Source organism: Sylvia atricapilla, chromosome 12, assembly GCF_009819655.1.
Source record: "Sylvia atricapilla isolate bSylAtr1 chromosome 12, bSylAtr1.pri, whole genome shotgun sequence".
Taxonomy (NCBI): Eukaryota; Metazoa; Chordata; class Aves; order Passeriformes; family Sylviidae; genus Sylvia; species Sylvia atricapilla.
The window spans coordinates 1,320,366-1,338,693 of record NC_089151.1 but is presented as its reverse complement, the minus strand read 5'-3'; the positions used below and the strand labels follow the sequence as shown (position 1 = coordinate 1,338,693).

Genomic DNA, 18,328 nt, shown 5'->3' with positions numbered 1-18,328 from the left:
TGTTAAGGACTGCCAAGGGTTCTGGGTAGGGAACATCACTGCTCCCCTGCACACACCAACCCCTGCAAACAGCCCTGAATGCCCTTTGGCCTCAAACAGCCTTTGCAAGTTGGCAGCCAACAGCTCAAAATGCCAGGTTGGGGGATCTTTTTGGAACAAAGCTCTTCCAGCTCCAATGTGCATGGGGTGTTCCTCAAAATAACATGCTGGGTGTATCATGAGCACTTGTGAGCAGTCTTGGCTCTCCCAAAGACTGAAAACTCTATTTTGCACTAATTAAAACCTGCAGAGTGTCCCACAATGGTGGCACTGGTGGAAGAGGCTCTAGCAGGGACAGCCTGGCAGCAGAACCTGAAACTCCAGTGCTGGGACAGCTGAAGGACAGGAACACAGAGCAGGCACAGAAACCTCCTCCTCTCCACTGGAATTACCCATCTTCCACAGGTAAGACATCCATTTACCTGCAACTGGCTTGCAATCCTACATCCCAACTGCACCAGAGAAGCAATCTCAATGCTGGCTTCCAGGGCAAACAGCCCTGCAAGTTAAAGCTGGTGGTTTTGTCTGAATTTCAGTTAGAGCTATGGGTGGGCTCCTGACCACAGCAGCATCTGACAAGAGTCTAACTGTCCTCTTAAGTCCTCTGTGTTAGCTGCAGGCCACAACTGTCACTGCCACGGCCACAGAAAGGCCAATCTCACCTGTGGAGCTCTCTTCACTGGAGGGGTACGTGGTCTTCCCCAGGAGCAGGTTCACCATGGTGGGAGAATTCGCTACTTTCAAAGGCGTCTCGCCCTTCCTGTTGCTTTGATGAGGATTCCCTCCATAATGCAACAACAATTTCACCACCTGAAAAGAGAAACTGAGGCTTGAAGATGCTCGTGGTGTTTTGATTCCAGGTGGTTTTTTGTGTGATTTTCATACATAACTAAGAGTGTTGTCTTCAGGACATGCCCTGCAGTACTAACATAAGAGAGAAGCCCCAGCAATGTTCCCAGGGAAGTGGTGGAATCACTATCCCTGAAAGTGCTCAAAAAACATTTAGGGACAAAGTTTACTGGTGCACTGGCAACATCAGGTTAATGGCTGGGCTTGATGATTGTGGAGGCCTTTTCCAACCTTAATGATCCTGTGATTCTAGGAACCAACCTGGGCAGGAAAGAAGGGGGAAGAATAAGGCACAAAATCACGCTCCTATCCCAATTCCAGAAGAATGAACTATCCCCTGTGCAGGGGAGTACCAAATAAAACACTCAACAGCTGTAAGACAGGGAAATTCACACAATCAGGGAATAATTTAGGCTGGAAGGGACCTTCAATCCCATCCCATGCCACCCCCTGCCATGAGCAAAGATGCCTTCCACTAACCCAGGCTGCTCCAAGCCCCGTCCAACCTGGCCTTGAACACGAATTCCTGCCCACTCCATGGGAAACGAGACAAAACCACCCAGAACCTCTGTTTCCACAGCTGGCTGCTCGAAGCACAAGCTCCCAAAAGAATCATTTAAAGCACAGCAGTGAATCCCAGCAGCCTGACCTTGAAGTGGCCGTTGTTGGCCGCGTCGTGCAGGGGGGTGTCATCGTCCAGCCCCTTGGTGTTGACCTCGGCGCCCGCCGCCAGCAGCTGCTTGGCCACGTCGTAGTAGCCCCTGTTGCAGGCCTCGTGCAGCGCCGTCCAGCCTGCAAAAGGACAGGGACACTCAGGACACCACCTTCACAGTGAGACACAGGGGAAACCTGCAGGGTCAGTGTTGTCGGGGTTGTGTTGCTCTGATGGCCGAGTTGGCTGTGTTTGCTCGGATCCCCATGGCACAGCAGGAAGGAACGTGCAGCTCTGCCCCGCTGCTCCTGCCAGGCAGTCATAGAATTGATCCCACTTCTCCCTCTACAGTCAGAGCATCTGCCAGACCTGACACAGCTCCTGGAAATGGGAAGTTTTAGATGGGAAATAAGGAGAATGGCTGATGTCATGTGAAAGGCAGGTCTTAAATCTGTTCCCCTTTATACCATCATGAAATAGTTTGGGTTGGAAGGGATCTTAAAGTTCATCCAGTCTCACCCCCAGCCATGAGCAGGGACTCCTTCCACTATCCCAGGTTGTTGCAAGTCCCCTCCAGTCTGGCCTTCAATGCTTCCAGCAACAGGACAGCCATAGCTTCTCTGAGCAACCTGTGCCAGGGCCTTACAGGGAAGAATTTCTTCCTAATATCCCATCTAACCCTGCCCTGTGTCAGCTTACGGCCATTCCCTCTTGTTCTGTCACTCCATGGTCCTGTGAAACGTCCCTCTCCAGCCTCCTCTTAAGCTCCTTCAGGTTTGGCTTTAGGTTCCAACCCCTGTGTAAGGGAAACCCTGGTGCACAGACCAGGCCTGAGCTCAGAACTGCAGATAGGGCACAAACAGCCCCCACACAGATTTTCTGTGTGCTCTCCAAACACAGGAACACCGGCCTGGGCTCGGGGGGGAAACCAAACAGCAGCGTCTCCACAGTAACGGCAGCTCTAGCTCTCAAACAAATCTCTGAAGAGCGCGGAACAAAATATTTTATCGTGTTCAAACAGACTATTTTTAAGCAGAGCCTGTTTTGAAGTTCCCCAACGCGGCTGCTCCGGTGTTTTGCTGATAGCGCCGTGGGAGCGCGTTCCGTTACCTTCACTTGGAGCCTTTGGAGGGGGCACCTGTGCCCGGAATTAATCACAACTGATACTTCAGTCTGGCACTGGGATTAATCATACGGGTGGAAGAACAGCCATAGCTATTTATAGCCCCAAAATCACGCGAAGAGAACAGCAAAAGAGCAAAGTCAGGCTCTAGGACGTGCTGAAGAAAGGCTGATCCAGCCCAATCGAACCTTCATCACCCCTTCTCCAGCAACCCATGGCTGCCTTCTCCCTGCAGGACTCGGGGCTGTTCCCATCTCATCCCACCAATCTAAGCAGGAGCTTGGCAGCACTGCTGAGGAGGAGGAGGAGGAGGACAAGGACGAGGAGGAGGAGGAGGTACTACTCCTGAGCTGAGGGTCAGGATGGTCAACAACTCCTCCAGTTTGGGTGCCTGGTGAGAGCCTAATCTTGCCCTTCACATTCCCTCCCCATCAGCAGCACCCCCACATTCAGTCCTTAAAAACAACTCCCAAAAATTCACAGGCATCAGGCCCCCAACCCCAGAGCGATGACTTCACAAACCCACTCTCAGCAGTATCTCTGCGCACATAATTCCTTCTATTTTAAGTAAAACTGAAGCTAAACCAGCCCACCTCCCTTTGCAAATCCCCCTCCAGACTTCCAACGTGGCCCTCCTGTGCAAGGGCAGAAGGAAATGATCCAGAATGGCCTGGTCAGTTTTTTGCTGTGTGGAGCCACAACAGCTCCAGGGATTCTCTGGATCCTGTCCAGCCCAGTTTCACCACCTCAAGCAGACTGCACAACCTGGGAACTGATGCTTTGGGGGATATTTTGATGTGGCTTTTTGTTGTTGTTATTTTTTTTTTCTAAAGGGCAAAAAGACTTTTTCCTTTCCAAAGAGCAAACCCACAATTTTTGGGAAATCCCTTCTTTACCCAGGAGCAATCCCATGTCAGAAACAAACTACTTTTTCTAGTGGGATTCAATCTTGGAGGTGGAACGTACAACCAGGTGGGAACAAAGTTGGGATTCCTGTGCTGTGTACCTGCAAAGTCCTTCACATTGACATCTGCACCCTCGATGATGAGCTCCTTGATGCGCCGGGCGTCGCCGCGGATGGCAGCGCGATGCAGCCGAGTCTCTCCTCGCTCGTTTCTCTTATTTACTTTATCTTTGGTTTTGGAGGCAGAGTTGGGAGTTCCCTTCTGACAAACTGTAGACTGAGAGGGATGCTTTGGTGTTGTGTCAACTGCAGGGAGGAGAGAAACAGCGTCAGGGACTGCCGTTCCATAGAGTTCCTAAAGCCCTTAGAGGGAGCTCGTGCATCACGTTTCGTCTCGGCTCTTCCCGAAATATTCACCACAAGGCAGCAAGAGGCAACCCAGGCTCTGGAGTGGATGTGAACAGAGCAGCCTGTGTGTGTCCCACGGAGATGGGAATCTCGGGCTGCCAGACCCACTGGAGAGCTGCAGTCCTGGCAAACACTGTGGGCAATCCCGTGATCTGCGAGCAGACAATGCAGCTCCTTACCCTCAAACCTCAATTCCCGAGGGAAGTGGCCTTTTACCAAGCACATGTGAGGTCTGACGGCCTGGGGAGGAGACTGCATTTCCTGGGAGAACACTGGAATGCTCGGCAGCTTTTTCCCTTTTCGTTTTCCCAAAAAACTGCAGCATAAGCAGCGAGATTGGTGTTTTTTTGGCTAAAAGCTGCAGTGTTGTGTGTGGGATGTGGATGTGAGCACAGAGATAGCACAGAGCCCCCAAAAACCAGGGGGAGGCACGTTTGCAACAGATAAAAATGACTAGAACACAAAATCCACGGTAAACACATTCCAGCTGCTCCACACCTCAAATCAGAGCTGTGGTGGTTACACATCTTATCCCCTTCCAAGAGAAGAAACATTAAAAACCTGCAGAGGATGATATTTTGTCTTTATTCACAATCCTCCTTTACTGATACAGCCTGAAAGGCCAGTGGGAAACACAGAGCAGAGGTGGAGGAGGCTCCCATGGAAGCAAAGCTCCAGCTGAGCAGCCAGGGCAGGCTGGGTGGTGGCCTGGATTGGACCCAAGGGACACTGGAAAAAGGAAGGGCAGCCAGAGCCATGTGTGGACCCCAGTGGTGTCACACCTGCAGGGCTCTGTGGGAGCAGTGGGACCCCACAGGGCAGCAAACCAGCCCCTCCTGCACCATGCCAGGGCTGCCAGCTCAGCCCTGCTGCTGCACCTGAACCCCTGGTGACCCCGGGAGATGGGAATTCCGGATGTTTGGGAGGCTCTCACTGCAGCTCCCTCCCACCTTCCTGCCCACCCCTCAGAACAAACTCCCTCCCCAGTCTCACCTGGGCTGTTTGCAGACTCTTCTGCTGTCATCTGCATGAGGAGAGCGACTTGCTGGCGCTCGGAGAGCGGGTACCCTGCCCGGATCCCCGAGAGGCCCATGCCGAAGAGCAGGCCAGGCTTCCTGGTGGCGGGCTCCTTTTTAATCCTCTTCCGCTCGGGACCCTGCTTCTCTGTGGGACAAGGACACAGGGACACAAGGCATGAATGGCACTGGAGCTGAAAGCCATGTTCCTGCCTGAGCATGGGACTGACAGTTCCGAAACGCTTGTGCTGAGTGATGGAGCCCAGAGCTGAGTGATGGATCCCTGAGCTGAGTGATGGAGCCCAGAGCTGAGTGATGGAGCCCAGAGCTGAGTGACGGATCCCTGAGCTGAGTGATGGAGCCCTGAGCTGAGTGATGGAGCCCTGAGCTGAGTGATGGAGCCCTGAGCTGAGTGACGGAGCCCAGAGCTGAGTGATGGAGCCCTGAGCTGAGTGATGGAGCCCTGAGCTGAGTGATGGAGCCCTGAGCTGAGTGACGGAGCCCAGAGCTGAGTGATGGAGCCCAGAGCTGAGTGATGGAGCCCAGAGCTGAGTGATGGAGCCCTGTGGTGACAAATGGACCCCTCCAGTGGCACCTGGAGCAGCCACCCAGGCTCACAGCACTGAGGGTGCAGCCAGGACACACCCCACTCCTGCTCCTCCAGCAGCCTCCCATTCTCCTCCACCACCAAAGAGCAGCACAGGAAAGATGGAACAGATCCTTTGAGGGACCACAGCCAGTGCTGCACCTCCCATCCTGCTTTAGGAACATCCATGCCATGCCAGGGTGTCTGAAGGAGCCTACTCAGACTGACCCCATCACAGCATGGACCCAGCTGGAGGCACTGAACAGCATCAACAATGAGAGCTGAAAGATACAGGCTGACAGCTCAGAAATGTGGCCATCACACCCATCATCATCATCATCACTACTGAAGTGAGGAGGCTGCAGCCAAACAGGTGTGGGGAGCACCAGGCTGGTCCTCTCCTCACAAAGTGGCTGGCCCCCCAGCTGGCCATGAGCACCCACCTGCCCTCAGGTCTTCTGCAGTCCTCTCAAATAGTCCTGAGCAAACACCAGGGAGGAAGAAACCCCAGATGTGCCTGGCTTGTCATCCCAAATCCCAGCCTAAAACTTGGCCCCCCAAATCATCCAGCTGCAAAGGCAGCTCCTGCTGAGAGACCAGGAGCAACCACTCCCAAACCACAGCCACGCAATCATGGAATGGTTTGGGGGGGAAGGAACCCTGAAGCTCATCCAGTCCACCCCCACAGGCAGGGACACCTTCCACCAGCTCAGGTGGCTCCAAGCCCCGTCCAACCCAGCCCTGGACACTTACAGGGATGAGGCAGCCACAGTTTCTCTGGGCAACCTGAAGGTGCCTGAGAACCTTCACCATAATAAAAAGAAGCAATCCTGCAGCCTCTCCCCAGCTCTGCTCAGCCCCGTGTCACACCCCAGCGGGACGGAGCCTGCGGTGTCCCCGCACAAAGTCCAGCAGGTCAGGTGGAACCACCAACAGACAGGGTCACACTCGGCCACCAGACTGTGCACAGGTTCCTTCTTCACCCACCAAACTGCAGCTGAGGAAAGGTCTCTGGCAGACGAGGGCAGCAGCATGTGGGGATGTTCTGTTCCTGTCACTCGCAGCTCCGCGGCTGAGGCACAGCCAGCTCCAGAAACCTTTTCTGGGCACAGTGCACAGAGCTGCCAACCTCTGCTGCTCAGGGCCCACCTGGAGCAGGGGATTTCCATCCAACCCTGCTCCTGGGATCCTGTATATCTAAGAAATAATTCCAGGGAACCTCTCAACCAGAGAGCATGGGCACCCCTCTTCAAAGCCCTCTGCTCACTGCCCAGAGAAGCTGGGGCTGCCCTTGGATCCCTGGAAGTGTCCAAAGCCAGGCTTGGAGTAACCTGGTCTAGTGAAGGTGTCCCTGCCCATGGCAGAGGTGGGATGAGAGGAGCCTTAAGATCCTTCCCAACCCAAAGCATTTAATTCTATGAAATGCACGTCCTGGAAACATGTCTGCTTTGAAGGCAAATCCCAGTCAACTCTGAAACCACACTTTGGTCATCCTGGCAGCTGTAACAGAGCTGGAAGATGAAATCAGATCCTAGGATAGTTTTTTAATGGCTTAAAATAAAATTAAATCCAGCGTGCTTACGGGAAGACAACTTTGCCGGGGTGGCTCCAGGAGCCACACTGCTGAGTTGTGTGTCCTGCCAGGGGACACAGGGACACCTGATCTACGTGTGCACCACCTCCCTGCTCCTCCTGAGACTTTCCAAGCTGCTTAAACCCTGCTCAGCTAGACCTGGCTTCCCTCACATCCAGCCATGCCTCAAAGCCTGGCATGGAGACACTTGAGGGGTCACATCTTGGCTGGTGCCACCAAGCAGAGTCCCTGAAGTACACGATGCCCAGGGCTGCTCCGCACGTACGGAGCCACAATTAGAATGGGAACATTTTCATTAATATCCCTTGGCTGCTGCAGGTTGTCAGCACGAGCCTGGGATTTGCAAAAAAATTGATTATCAAGTTCAACCGAAACCCCCTAAACTCCTATTCATTCTGCAGGAGCAGAAATTTCCTCCTCCACAGAACATTTAACATTACAAAGCATGTGATCAACAAGATAAAAATAAATTGGAAAGCGGCTGCCGCGTTCTCGCTCGCTGTGGGGAGGCAGCCGAGGACTCGGGCTCCTGCTTCCCACTGGGATGGGTGCAAGGCCACCTGGATGGGATTGGAGACACCTGGTGTGACAACCTACCCTAAAGGTCCAGTGGAAGGTGCACATGGTGATGGCAGGGGTGGAGATGAGCTTTAAGCTCCCTCCCAACCCAAATCATTCCATGATTCTGTAGTTCTATGGCTGGCACCCCTGTGTGGGCAGCGTGGCAGCCCCCAGCTCCCTGCATGGCACAGTGCTCAGGCCATGTGGAGGGAGCACATAAACAAAAATCCTTAATTTGCTCTGAAACATAAGCAGAGGATGGAGACAGAGCTGCTCCCATCATTCACTTCCCACCCTGAGCCTCAGCAGGGTGAGAGCCCTGCCTGGAACTGGGCTGGCTCTCCCAGCCCTGCCTGGTCCCAGGCTCACAGAGCTGCACGTGTGTTATTCCAACCCAGAGGATTTTACTCAGCATCAGATTTGCAGCAGATTTAAAGGTGTCCCTGCACAGAGATCTCAGCTGGCTGGCTCCTGCAGGCTGCTCCTGTGCCTCCGATTAACCACGCCTCTGGAACACCTTGCAGCAACATGGAGCGACTGGAGAGAAACTCTCCCAAGTGCTACCCACCTCTGCTGACAGAAAAAAGCTTATTTGGCACTAAAATCCCTTCAGCAAGCACAAACCCCAGAGATATGGGGGGGTGTGGAGGCAGGGAGCCCTCAGTACCGGCAGCTGGACCACGCACACAGATCCCAGTGGGAAGAAGACCATGGCAGCCCACGGATGCTCCACGAGCCCGGCATGAGCCACACCTCCATGCAGCTATTTTTAAAGCAGCTTGTTTGCTGATTGCTTCAGCCCTTCTGCAAACCAGCCGAGCATCAGCCCTGGTTTAATTCGGGGATCCTGCTCGGCTCTTCCCTCACGCTGACGCCAGCAGGAACCGCGTGCGCAGGCTTAAAGGGGAAAGCAGGAGCTGAGCTGGGAACCGCTCCTGCCTTTCATCACACGGAGCCCGAGAGGCTGCAAAGGCTGAGCAGGAGCAGATTCCCAGGACAAAGGGGTTTGAGTCCCCTTTGAGGGTGGTTCTTGTGCCCGCACGAGATTCCGGGCAGTGCCGCGATGGGGAGCACAAATCCGGGGCTGCTGGAAGCACCTCGGCAGCTCCACAGGGATCCCGGGGTTCAGTGCAGCTGAGCTGGCTCTGGGTGCAGACACAGGCTGAACCCAGCCCCAGCTGACACGGAGAGGGGCAGGAGGAGAGCAGGGCAGCGATGGAAAACCTCTCAGAGGTTTCTCCAGCGCACGGTGAGACGCTGGCAGGTCGTGGGGACGCCGGAGCTGCACCGCGGCTCCTCACTCCCCACGCACGCAGCACACCCTGTAATGCAGAAATCATCCGCTCCCACTGCTCGGCATGACAACACACGCACCAAAGGTGGAACCCTGAGGGAAAAAAAATACCATTTCCAAAGCAGCAGCTCGTGCCCAACGCCTCGGCACCGCACGGCCACACCGAGCGCCGGCTCACCGGCGAGAGGGGCTTTGCTGAGCTGCTGTGCCCAGCCAGCACGGCCAGGAGATCAATAGGAATAAATTAGAGCGGCACAGACAGCAACAGAGACTGCACTGCACCCCCGGGAGAGCAGGCAGGCTCTGTGCTCCCCCCAGCCCGGCCCAGCCTGCATAAGGGTGACTCATTCCTGCTGCAGAACTTGGAGGGCATAAAACGTTGTGGAGCATGTCGGCTCAGGGCAGGGGAGAGCAGGTCCAGCCAGGCACCGTGGCCTGAGGATGCACTCACAGGGCACCTGCAATGTGGGTCTGTGACTCAGGAGGTGAAAGGCTGGATCAGCAGCATGGTCCCACCACATGCCAAGGCTCTGGGGCACTCCAGAACTGAAGGACAAGCAGGCTGAGGGGAAGGCTGGAGGTGGCAGGACCAGCATGGGATGGGAAGCAGCAGCATGGCAAAGGTGGATAAATAAGAGAGAGCAGCACGACAGGCCAAAACACTGGGTGGCAAAGAGCTCAGAGGAGGGTGAGCAGGAGAACCCTGGACTGCAGAGGAACATGGCTTGGGCTGGGGGGACACTCTGGCACCAGGAGGTCAATGGGCACACTGCAGAGAAAATGGACCAGGGGCACAGCCAGGACGTGATCTGGTTTATCAACCAAATGCCAAAAAGGAAAACGAGGAAAATAAGGTCTGCCTTGACAGAAGGTGCCCTGAGCTGCTCCCATAGAGTGGGGAGCTCATTCCCACCTGAAGGATGGAGGACCAGAGCCAGAGCCTCATCCCACACTGCTGGAAAGGATGGTGGAGACCTTGGATATGAGTCAGGAGTGGAGAAAAGGTGCCACAGGGAGGAACAAGCCCCTTTATAACTATGTCAGGTCACTGTATGCAGCTGAGCCCCCCATCTCCAGTGCCCAACTGAGCTCCTGGGGATGAGGATCTGCAGGGCCTGACCCCACTGGCTGCAGTATTTTTAAATATAATTTGACTGGAGAGGTTTAACGCCGTGTGACAGCCAAATCCAAACCCAGGTGTTCTCCCTACACTGTAGGCCAGACCCCACAGCTGTGCCCTGATGTGTAATAGCAGCTCCTTCCCAGAGTGGCCACTGGCTCCCAACATGCTGTGAAAGGAACCCAGAGGCTTCATCACAAACAACAATCTCCATGTTAAAAGTGAATTATTCAGAGCAAGACCAATTTTCAAGTCCAGACCGTTCATTTCCCACGAAATAGAAAGAGCTGGAGGAGGGAGGACGGGGGAGGAAGGCTCTGGCCAGCCCTCCCCTCCCGGAGCCGGGGCCAGGACACTCTGCAGACAGCGCTGATAAAAGCTCTTGTATTAAGCAAAAAGCCATCATTGATAGATTTTTGGTTCACAGAGACACAGCACACTGCAACCTCTCCCTCTGCATGTTAAGGAGGTGATGAGGGGGGAGGAGGGAGATTTATGGCAGCTCCCGTCATAAAACGACCTGGTTTTCTGCACAGCCCTTCCCAGATGGCTGCTGCACACGGGGAGTTTCTCAGGGTGATCTGAAGGCTGGTGTGTGCCAGGCTCTCCACACTGTACCGGCATTATGGAGCCCAGCAAGGGAAAGGAGAAGCTCTGACATTCACTCTCTCCCTGGTTGCTAGGTGAGAACAGTTTCTTACTATTTCAGTAAAAGGATTGAAATGACACGAGCAAAGAAAGCCCCGCTGCAGCGCAGCCCCTCCGAGCCCCAGCTGCACACACCGGAGCACAGCCAGGACAGGGAACGGCACAAACACCACCGTGGGATGCAGATGCCTTTTTTAATAAGCCAGCAATTTGCTTCTCACAGATTCCAACTCGGGACTAACGAGCCCGTTCCCATGCCGTGTGGCTCCCAACGCTCCAGCATTAGGCAAGCAGCAGCCGGCTCCGGGAGAGGATGGTTTGGGTCAGCTGATTCATCAAGCCTTTTCTAACCTACTAATTAGCGTCACGTAACGACCTCGGGGGATTACAGAGAAGGAGTTTGAAGCTCCAAGGCCAGCTCCTGCCAAGCATATTCACACTGGCCCTGGTCCACCACAGCACCTCCCTGGCCGGCCACAAGCCCCCGGAATCAGCCCTGGGCACCAGGACAGCCCTCGGAGCCCAGGAAGGTTGATATGCACAGATCAGCTTGGAGAGCTGCTGGGGATTTCTCTCCCCCTTATTCCTTCCTCCAAGAGCACTCAGGGAAGGAGATGGACACGCAGGAGGGAGCTGGGCACCCAGAGAGGCAGTGGGACCCCAAGGACAGAAGTGACCTCAGAATTGCTGGGGACCACCAGCTTTGACCCAGCCTCGTTCAGGCCCTCCCAGCTCCCAGTGAGAGCTGCCAGAGGCCAAAATTATCTCAGCGTGCTCTGAGATTTGTATCGAGCCCCAACTCTCCCTGCTGATGACTAAAGTCCTGGAAACCACAGCTGCACCTCCAGCCAAGGGACTCGAGTGACAGCGTGACATCCAGCTAAGGAAACCATCCGCAGGAGGAGCGTGCACACGGAATTCTGCGCTCCCTGTGCCTCCCAGCTGCTCTCCAGCAGCGTTACCTGTCCCACGCTGCAGAGAGGGAGCTGCTGGTGCGGATCCATCCCGTCAGAGCCCCAGGCAGGTGGGGAGTGCCCGGCCCCATGCCGGCAGTCTGGTGCCGTTGAGTCAGCCGTGACTCAGCCGTGGCTCAGCGCCGCAGCCACGGCACCGCTGCGCCAGCCGCCCGTGTGCCCACCTCTCCTGCCAGGTGCCTTCCCAGCAGGACTGGTCCCTTCTCTCCCTGCTGCTCCCTCTCTGCGGGGCGGTTAATACCACCATTATCCAATATTCCTGGGTTTGAAGCCCCCTCCCGATGCGGCACGTGGCCGAGGAGCTGCACGGAGCCTCGCACGCCGCTGGAATCGCTGGGAGAAAAGCTGGCTGTGCTGGTTTGGAGGCTGCCAGGCAGCACGTAGGCTCTGGGCAGCGCCTGTGGATGTGGGGAGATGCCACATGAGGGAAGGAGAAGGAAGGAGGAGAAGTCTGAGGCACAGAGATGCTGCTCCCACAGTGCTGGAGCTGTAACATGCACATTCTGGAGGCTCACGGCTCAATGCCATTTTTTTTTTTTTTTCCTAAAGACAGTTTATTTAGTTAACTCTGAGGAACCCGAGAGCCAGAACTGTTGCTCTAGAAACCATTTTGAGAAAGATTATTTTAGAAGATTTAGCTCTGAACCAACCTTACCTAAACCATGTGCTCAGCACAGTGCTGGCCAGTCACGCCTCTGGGAGCCCACACCACAGAATCCTGGAATGGCTTAGGAGTGAAGGGACCTTAAAGTTCATCTTGTCCCATCCCTTGCTATGTGAGGGACACCTTCCACTATCCCAGGGTGCTCCAAACCTCATCCAACCTAGCCTTGGACACTTCCAAGGATGGGGCAGCCACAGCTTCTCCAGGTAACCCGTGCCAGGGCCTCAGCACCTTCACAGGAAGGAATTGTGGGTGCTCAGCATAGGAAGGAATTCCTTCCCATTATCCCATCTGCCCCACAACCATCCTGCAGCACCAGCTGCTGCCCCACACCTGGCCAGGGTGGCTTTGTGCTGTCCTTCCACAGGAGACAAACCCACGTCTGATGTTTCTCACCCCACATATGGAGCACCTACGTCAAGGCTGAGCCAGAGCCATCTGGGGAAAAAAGCAACACACACCGTGCTAAGGAAAATGAGTCACTGCAACACATCAGGATGAGGATCCACGCTATTGTTTAAACACTTGAAGAGGAGAAAAATACCCCACTAAGGCAAAGAGAGAGCTCTGCTAGCTCCCAGCTCCCACATCCTTACAGCTGAATTCCACATGGCTGTGGAACATCCTGGCACACCCCCTCATGCACACACAGCAGCCCATGGACACAGCCTGGGAAGCAGGACCACGTTACATAAACCACCCGGGGTCAGCCAGCAGCGATGGTGCAATCCCACTTCTCTGAGGAGCAGAACAAGCAGCAGCCTTCCCCCTCCTGCAGGGTGGGTGCACGGCAGCCTTTGCTCCAGACAAAAGCCTGTCCTGCATGTCACACCTGTGTCCTCAGCCAGATGCCACCGATGGATGGCACCAGCACAGACTTGGGGGGACCCCTCCACCCCCAGAACGTGCAGCTTCTGAGCACCCACAAACACGTCTGTGCCTGCCTCTACCTCGAGCCAGCCCAAAGACCTCACAGGACTGAAACAGTCACAGTGGGGTGGTGCAAGAGCAGAGCAAGGTGCCAGGAAGTCTTTTCCTATCTCCACTAAGTCTTTTCCCCATCTCCAGCATCTGATTCCTGGAGTAAACGATGTCAGGGAAGAGAAACAAGCTCCTGCTAAGCAGCAGTCTGACTGTGCACATTGATCTGCAGCTCCCTGCTGGGATCTCCAGCCCAGAGTCACCTCCTGCCCAGTCCCCACCAAACAGGTCGTTGAGACTCTCCCACAACTCCCATACACCTTTTCCCAGAGTTTGTGAGAGCCCAGTTTTGTCTTTAAATGGGTCTGGGAGTGCCATGACCTCCTCTGGGTCTCCTCTGGGAGCTGAGGCTGCTGCTACCCTTCAGCTCAGCCACTTCCCCAGGAAGGATGAGCTCTGGAGAGGAAGGGGAAGAGCTCTGCAGAGGAAGGAGAAGACGTCCGGAGATAAGAGTCACGCGGCTGCGGTAAGCACGAGTTAAGAGGGGAGCCCCTGAGCAGAGGGTGTCTCGTGGGCTGTTGCTCCCACCCAGCAGCCACAGCCTCTCCCAGCAGCTCTCTCTCTGCTCTCCTCTCACTGCTGCCAGTGCAAACACTTCCAACATCTCTGCAGCCAGAGAGAGAAGCGAGCCCTGGGAAAAGCAGATCCCTGTCCTGAAGATCCCTGCAGTGAGCTTGGGCTTCAACTCTCAACCCACTACTGAACGTGGCATAAACAGCCTTGGCAAAGAGCAGCTCCAGCTCTGGTTCATCAGCTTGGCCTGGCCCCAGCCACCCCCACAAAGGTGACACCACAGCAACCCAAAACCTTAAAAATGGCCAACACGTTTAAGAGAGTAACAAATGTTTGGGAATTTTCTCCCCTCACAGGGAGCTCAGGAACACAAACCCATGGAAACACTGGGCCAGCCTCAGGACATGTCACTGTCCTGTGTCCTCATGTCCTGTCCATGGAACAGCCCTCACTGCTGCAGAAGCACTCCTGGCCCTTCCAAATCTGCCCTCCGGACTCCTGAACCAGAGGAGACACATCCCACATCAGGCCACCTCCCAGGTTCACCACAGAGCATCACCAAATAGAGCCCTTGTACCAATTTTAAGCACATTCCCAATTTTTAGCCTGCTTTATCTCTTTACACTGAGCTTTACCTGATAAGAACTATTTTCAAATGCAGATTTCCTAGGAACATACAGCAAGGACCCACAAAAACCCTTGTCCAAAAATCCACAGCTCAGCCCCTTACAATCAAACAAGAGCATTTTCTCCATGCCAAAACTTTGTGACAGCTCTTCCCAACTGCTAACAAATCCAACAGCCCATCCAGGAGCCTCATGCATCAGCCACTCTTCTGCTACAAGACTGACCTGCTTGACCAGATTCTACTTGCTGATTTTCTTTGAAACACTACTCAGCTTTATTCCCCTGTTTTTCACAAGCAGCCCCTGTTCCATGGCTTGTCCCAGCCACAGTTCCTGAAACGTGATAGTTAGAAACAAGGAGAATGGGAAAAATCTGAAGGAAAGAGGTCTCCTCACACAGTCCTAGCTTTGTCCACCTAAAAAACATCACTAAGAAGAGATTTGCACACGTGGAGCAGAGCAGTTATCCAGCCCCTTGTCCGTGTGCCTCTTCCTTCAATTAAAGAATACAGGGACTTTGATAGAACACTTTCATATGGATTGGCTGCACACTGCATCCTGAGTGCCCCCCACCAGCCCCAACACCCAGGCTCTGAGGGTGGAATGTGGCATTTCTGTACCTGTATCCGAGTCTTTTTGATCTCCATTTGTTCCGACAGTGAAAGGCAACTTGCGTTTGGTCGCTCGCTCTTTCACCTCTTTGCCGCCATCGCTCCGGTCCAACTTTGGAGTCTTGGTTAGAGAAACTTTATCTTTATCCTGGAAAGAGAAGAGACCAAAGTCAACAAGAGCCTTCTCCAGACTGTGCTCACCCGATTCCCCAAATCCTGCACTGGCCTCATGTAACATCCCTCCCATTTGTGCTGTGGATTTTCAGCATCAGGGTTTGCCAACGCAGCCTCCAAGATATAAAGCTCTACCACCACCAGGGAAGAGCCAGGACAATCAAGGCTGTTGTGTGGTGCCAAATTCCAACCAATTCCTGTGAAAAATGAAGCCAACACTTTGCATGAGGCTGAGGATGCACCCAGCTGCAGGCACAGAGGGAAGGTAGGCTGGGATGGGGGAACCTGAGGATTTCCAAACACAACCACACTACAAAAAAGATCCATTCCTGCTTTGTATCAGTCCTGCTTGTTTGGGTTGGTTTGGATTTTTTAATGTGAAGCAGAAATGCTGCAAACTGCTCAAAAGCAGGTAGAGATCACCAAGCAAAAGTTACTGAGACAGGTGAGATTTTTCACATGGCCAGGGAGAGCTGGTATCCAGCTCAGACTCCAGGAGTCCAGTGTGCCAGGAATACACAGCCTGAGGTCATGCCCTGTGTTTTTTGTATGTGAGGAACAGGATTATTTTAAGTGAGCAGTTCTGGACTGACCACTGTGCCCCTGCCTGAACAACAAGGGCAGCACAAGCGGCTTTGTCACAGATCTGATTTCAGCAACCCAGCAAAACCCAGACTCTGCGCTTTAGAGGCACAGTGAGATTAAATACAAGAACCTCAGTACACTAAATCGTGCCAGAGCACGGCTGGAAGCTCAGACAGGCCAACCTAAGAGCACTCCCTTGTTTAGAGAGAGGCACAGCCCCGCTGTCTTGCCCTGGCAGGTGACCCCAGCGCCAGCAGTCACAGGACTGAGGTGTCACTGTCACCGTGTGTGTCACTCCTTCCTCTTCCCGTGTGTGTCTGGAGCCCACACCTCACCCAGAGCAGAAGGAGAAGCCCCTGGCTCACCCCAGGGGGATTTGTTTTCAGCGTGACAGCCCCGGGGCCGCCCTCGGCACGCACCAGCGAGGATGAAGGAAATGGGTTGGGGAATCCCTTTTTTGGTAAAGCAAGAGAAACAAACCTGCCTGACAGGGCTCGGTGGTGGGAGGCAGCCAAGGCACACTCAGAGCCCCAGCAAGGGCAGCCCTGCTCGAGAGCAGCTGCTGAGCACCGGCCCTGGAGCAATGGGACAGAGCCCCCAGAGCCAAAATAAACACTCCAGCATTTCCTTTGAACCCTCCAGATTGAAAAGCTTTTGACTTCTGCTGAGGTGAACAAAAATAGTTTGGAATAATAAATGATGCCAGTTCTACTGCTCTGAGGTGGCAGCGAGGCCAGGGAGCTTCCATCACCTGCCTGCAATGTCATGTTGTGAGCAGGCACTCTGGTCTGTCCTAGTTCTATGATTCTGTGAAATATTTTATCAAAGGAATAAAATAAAATGTGTATATTTCTGGGGAAAAAAGCCACCAAATAAATAATGCACCTTCTTCCACAGCGGTCATTCACATCCTGAACTTTTCCTTGTATCTACCTGAATAAAAGGCATCTCTGAACACTTCAGTCAGGAGTCTGTGAGGTTCCTGCAGGGTGAAGGAGTCAGGGCACCAAGCTGTCAGAGTTCAAGAAGCATCTGGATGATGCTCCTAGACACACCAGGTATGTTTTCTGCTGGATTAATGCTGCCTGGGATCTCTGTGCACTCAGGACAGGTTAAAAGGCAGCTCATTCTAGAAGTCTGAATCACGGAATTGTTTGGGTTGGAAGGGACTTCAAAACTCCTCTTGTTCCAAACCCTGACATGGGCAGGGACGCCTTTCACTAGCCCAGGTTGCTCCAAGCCTCATCCAACTTGGCCTTGGACACTTGCAGGGACCCAGGGGCAGCCACAGCTTCTCTGGGCCACACCATCCTCACAGGGAATGATTTCTCCCCAATATCCCACCTAAACCTCTCCCCTGTCAGTCTGCAGCCACAGTTATTTATCGCCACGTTGCTAAAATCTCCCTGTTGGAGGAAGAGACAGTGCAGAGGGATGATGAAGAAACCCTTCAGAGAGCAGAGGATGAGCCCAGCGTGGCAGTGTCCGTGTGAATCCCGGTCTGGGCACGCTGGGGCAGAGCTCCCTTTGCATCCACCCCAGCGCCGGGAGCTGCTGATGCAGTCAGCTCAGCACAATTAAATAAAAGCCCAGGCAGCCAAGGAAGGGCGGCAGCTTTGAAGATTAATTCGTACAGTAGCACAACGATAACCTTTCCTACTAATTGGAGCAAGGAAGATCCAGACTTTGCTTTCCCCTGGAAAGCAGCGACCTGCTGGGGATGCCTGCAGCAGCGGGTGGAGCATCAAGGCAGCTGGAGAGTCCAATTCCTGAAAGTTTTCTTATTTTAAGCTTGACTTCCCTAATTATTTCCAATTCTGTACTGAAGAATGTTCGTCCTTTACTCCAGTAAAACCTGGTTTCATTTTTACATCTTCTCATGTTTAAAGGAAGCTCAGGCTCATCGGAATCGGGTTTCACAAATGGAACAAATCCAAATCAGAATCACAAAATCCCGGAATGGTTTGGGTTGGAAGAGAACCTCAAAGCTCATCTCATCCCAACTCTTTTCTTGCCATGGGCAGGGACACCTTCCACTAGATCAGGCTGCTCAGAGCCCCATCCAGCCTGGCCTTGACATTGCAGAGAAACTTGTATGAACAGCCCTGTGAAAGAGCTGGGGCTCTCCAAGGCCAGGACAGGAGTTTAGGGATGGGGAAGAGTCAAGAGCTCAGCAGCAGCAGCAGCAAGTTCCCCTTTGCAGGTGTTAACAAAAGCTGCTGTGGCAAAGGGGAGTCAGCAGCTGTGAGTGCAGAAAAATCCCCTCCTGCCACATCACACTTGCAGTGGAGTTGCTGTATGAGTAACAACCCACCTTGAGCTACTCTTGCAAAAGTGAAAAGATGCATCACAAGCTGCTCTCAGCTGCTGTGGTTGGAGCACAAACCCACCAGGAACTGGCCCCAG

General features: G+C 53.9%; 1 protein-coding gene across 4 annotated transcripts in view; it reads right to left on the bottom strand.

Moving 5' to 3' along the window:
- ANKRD11 (ankyrin repeat domain containing 11) overlaps positions 1-18,328 on the bottom strand; it is a 130,936-nt gene that overhangs the window by 10,610 nt on the left and 101,998 nt on the right. For all 4 annotated transcript variants that reach the window (XM_066327430.1, XM_066327431.1, XM_066327432.1 and 1 more), the window contains 5 exons: positions 15,173-15,311; positions 4,969-5,139; positions 3,670-3,873; positions 1,538-1,680; positions 702-849 (listed from right to left, as the gene is read on the bottom strand). In XM_066327430.1, the coding sequence (XP_066183527.1) occupies positions 702-849; positions 1,538-1,680; positions 3,670-3,873; positions 4,969-5,139; positions 15,173-15,311 (805 nt within the window). The remainder of the gene's footprint in view (positions 1-701; positions 850-1,537; positions 1,681-3,669; positions 3,874-4,968; positions 5,140-15,172; positions 15,312-18,328) is intronic.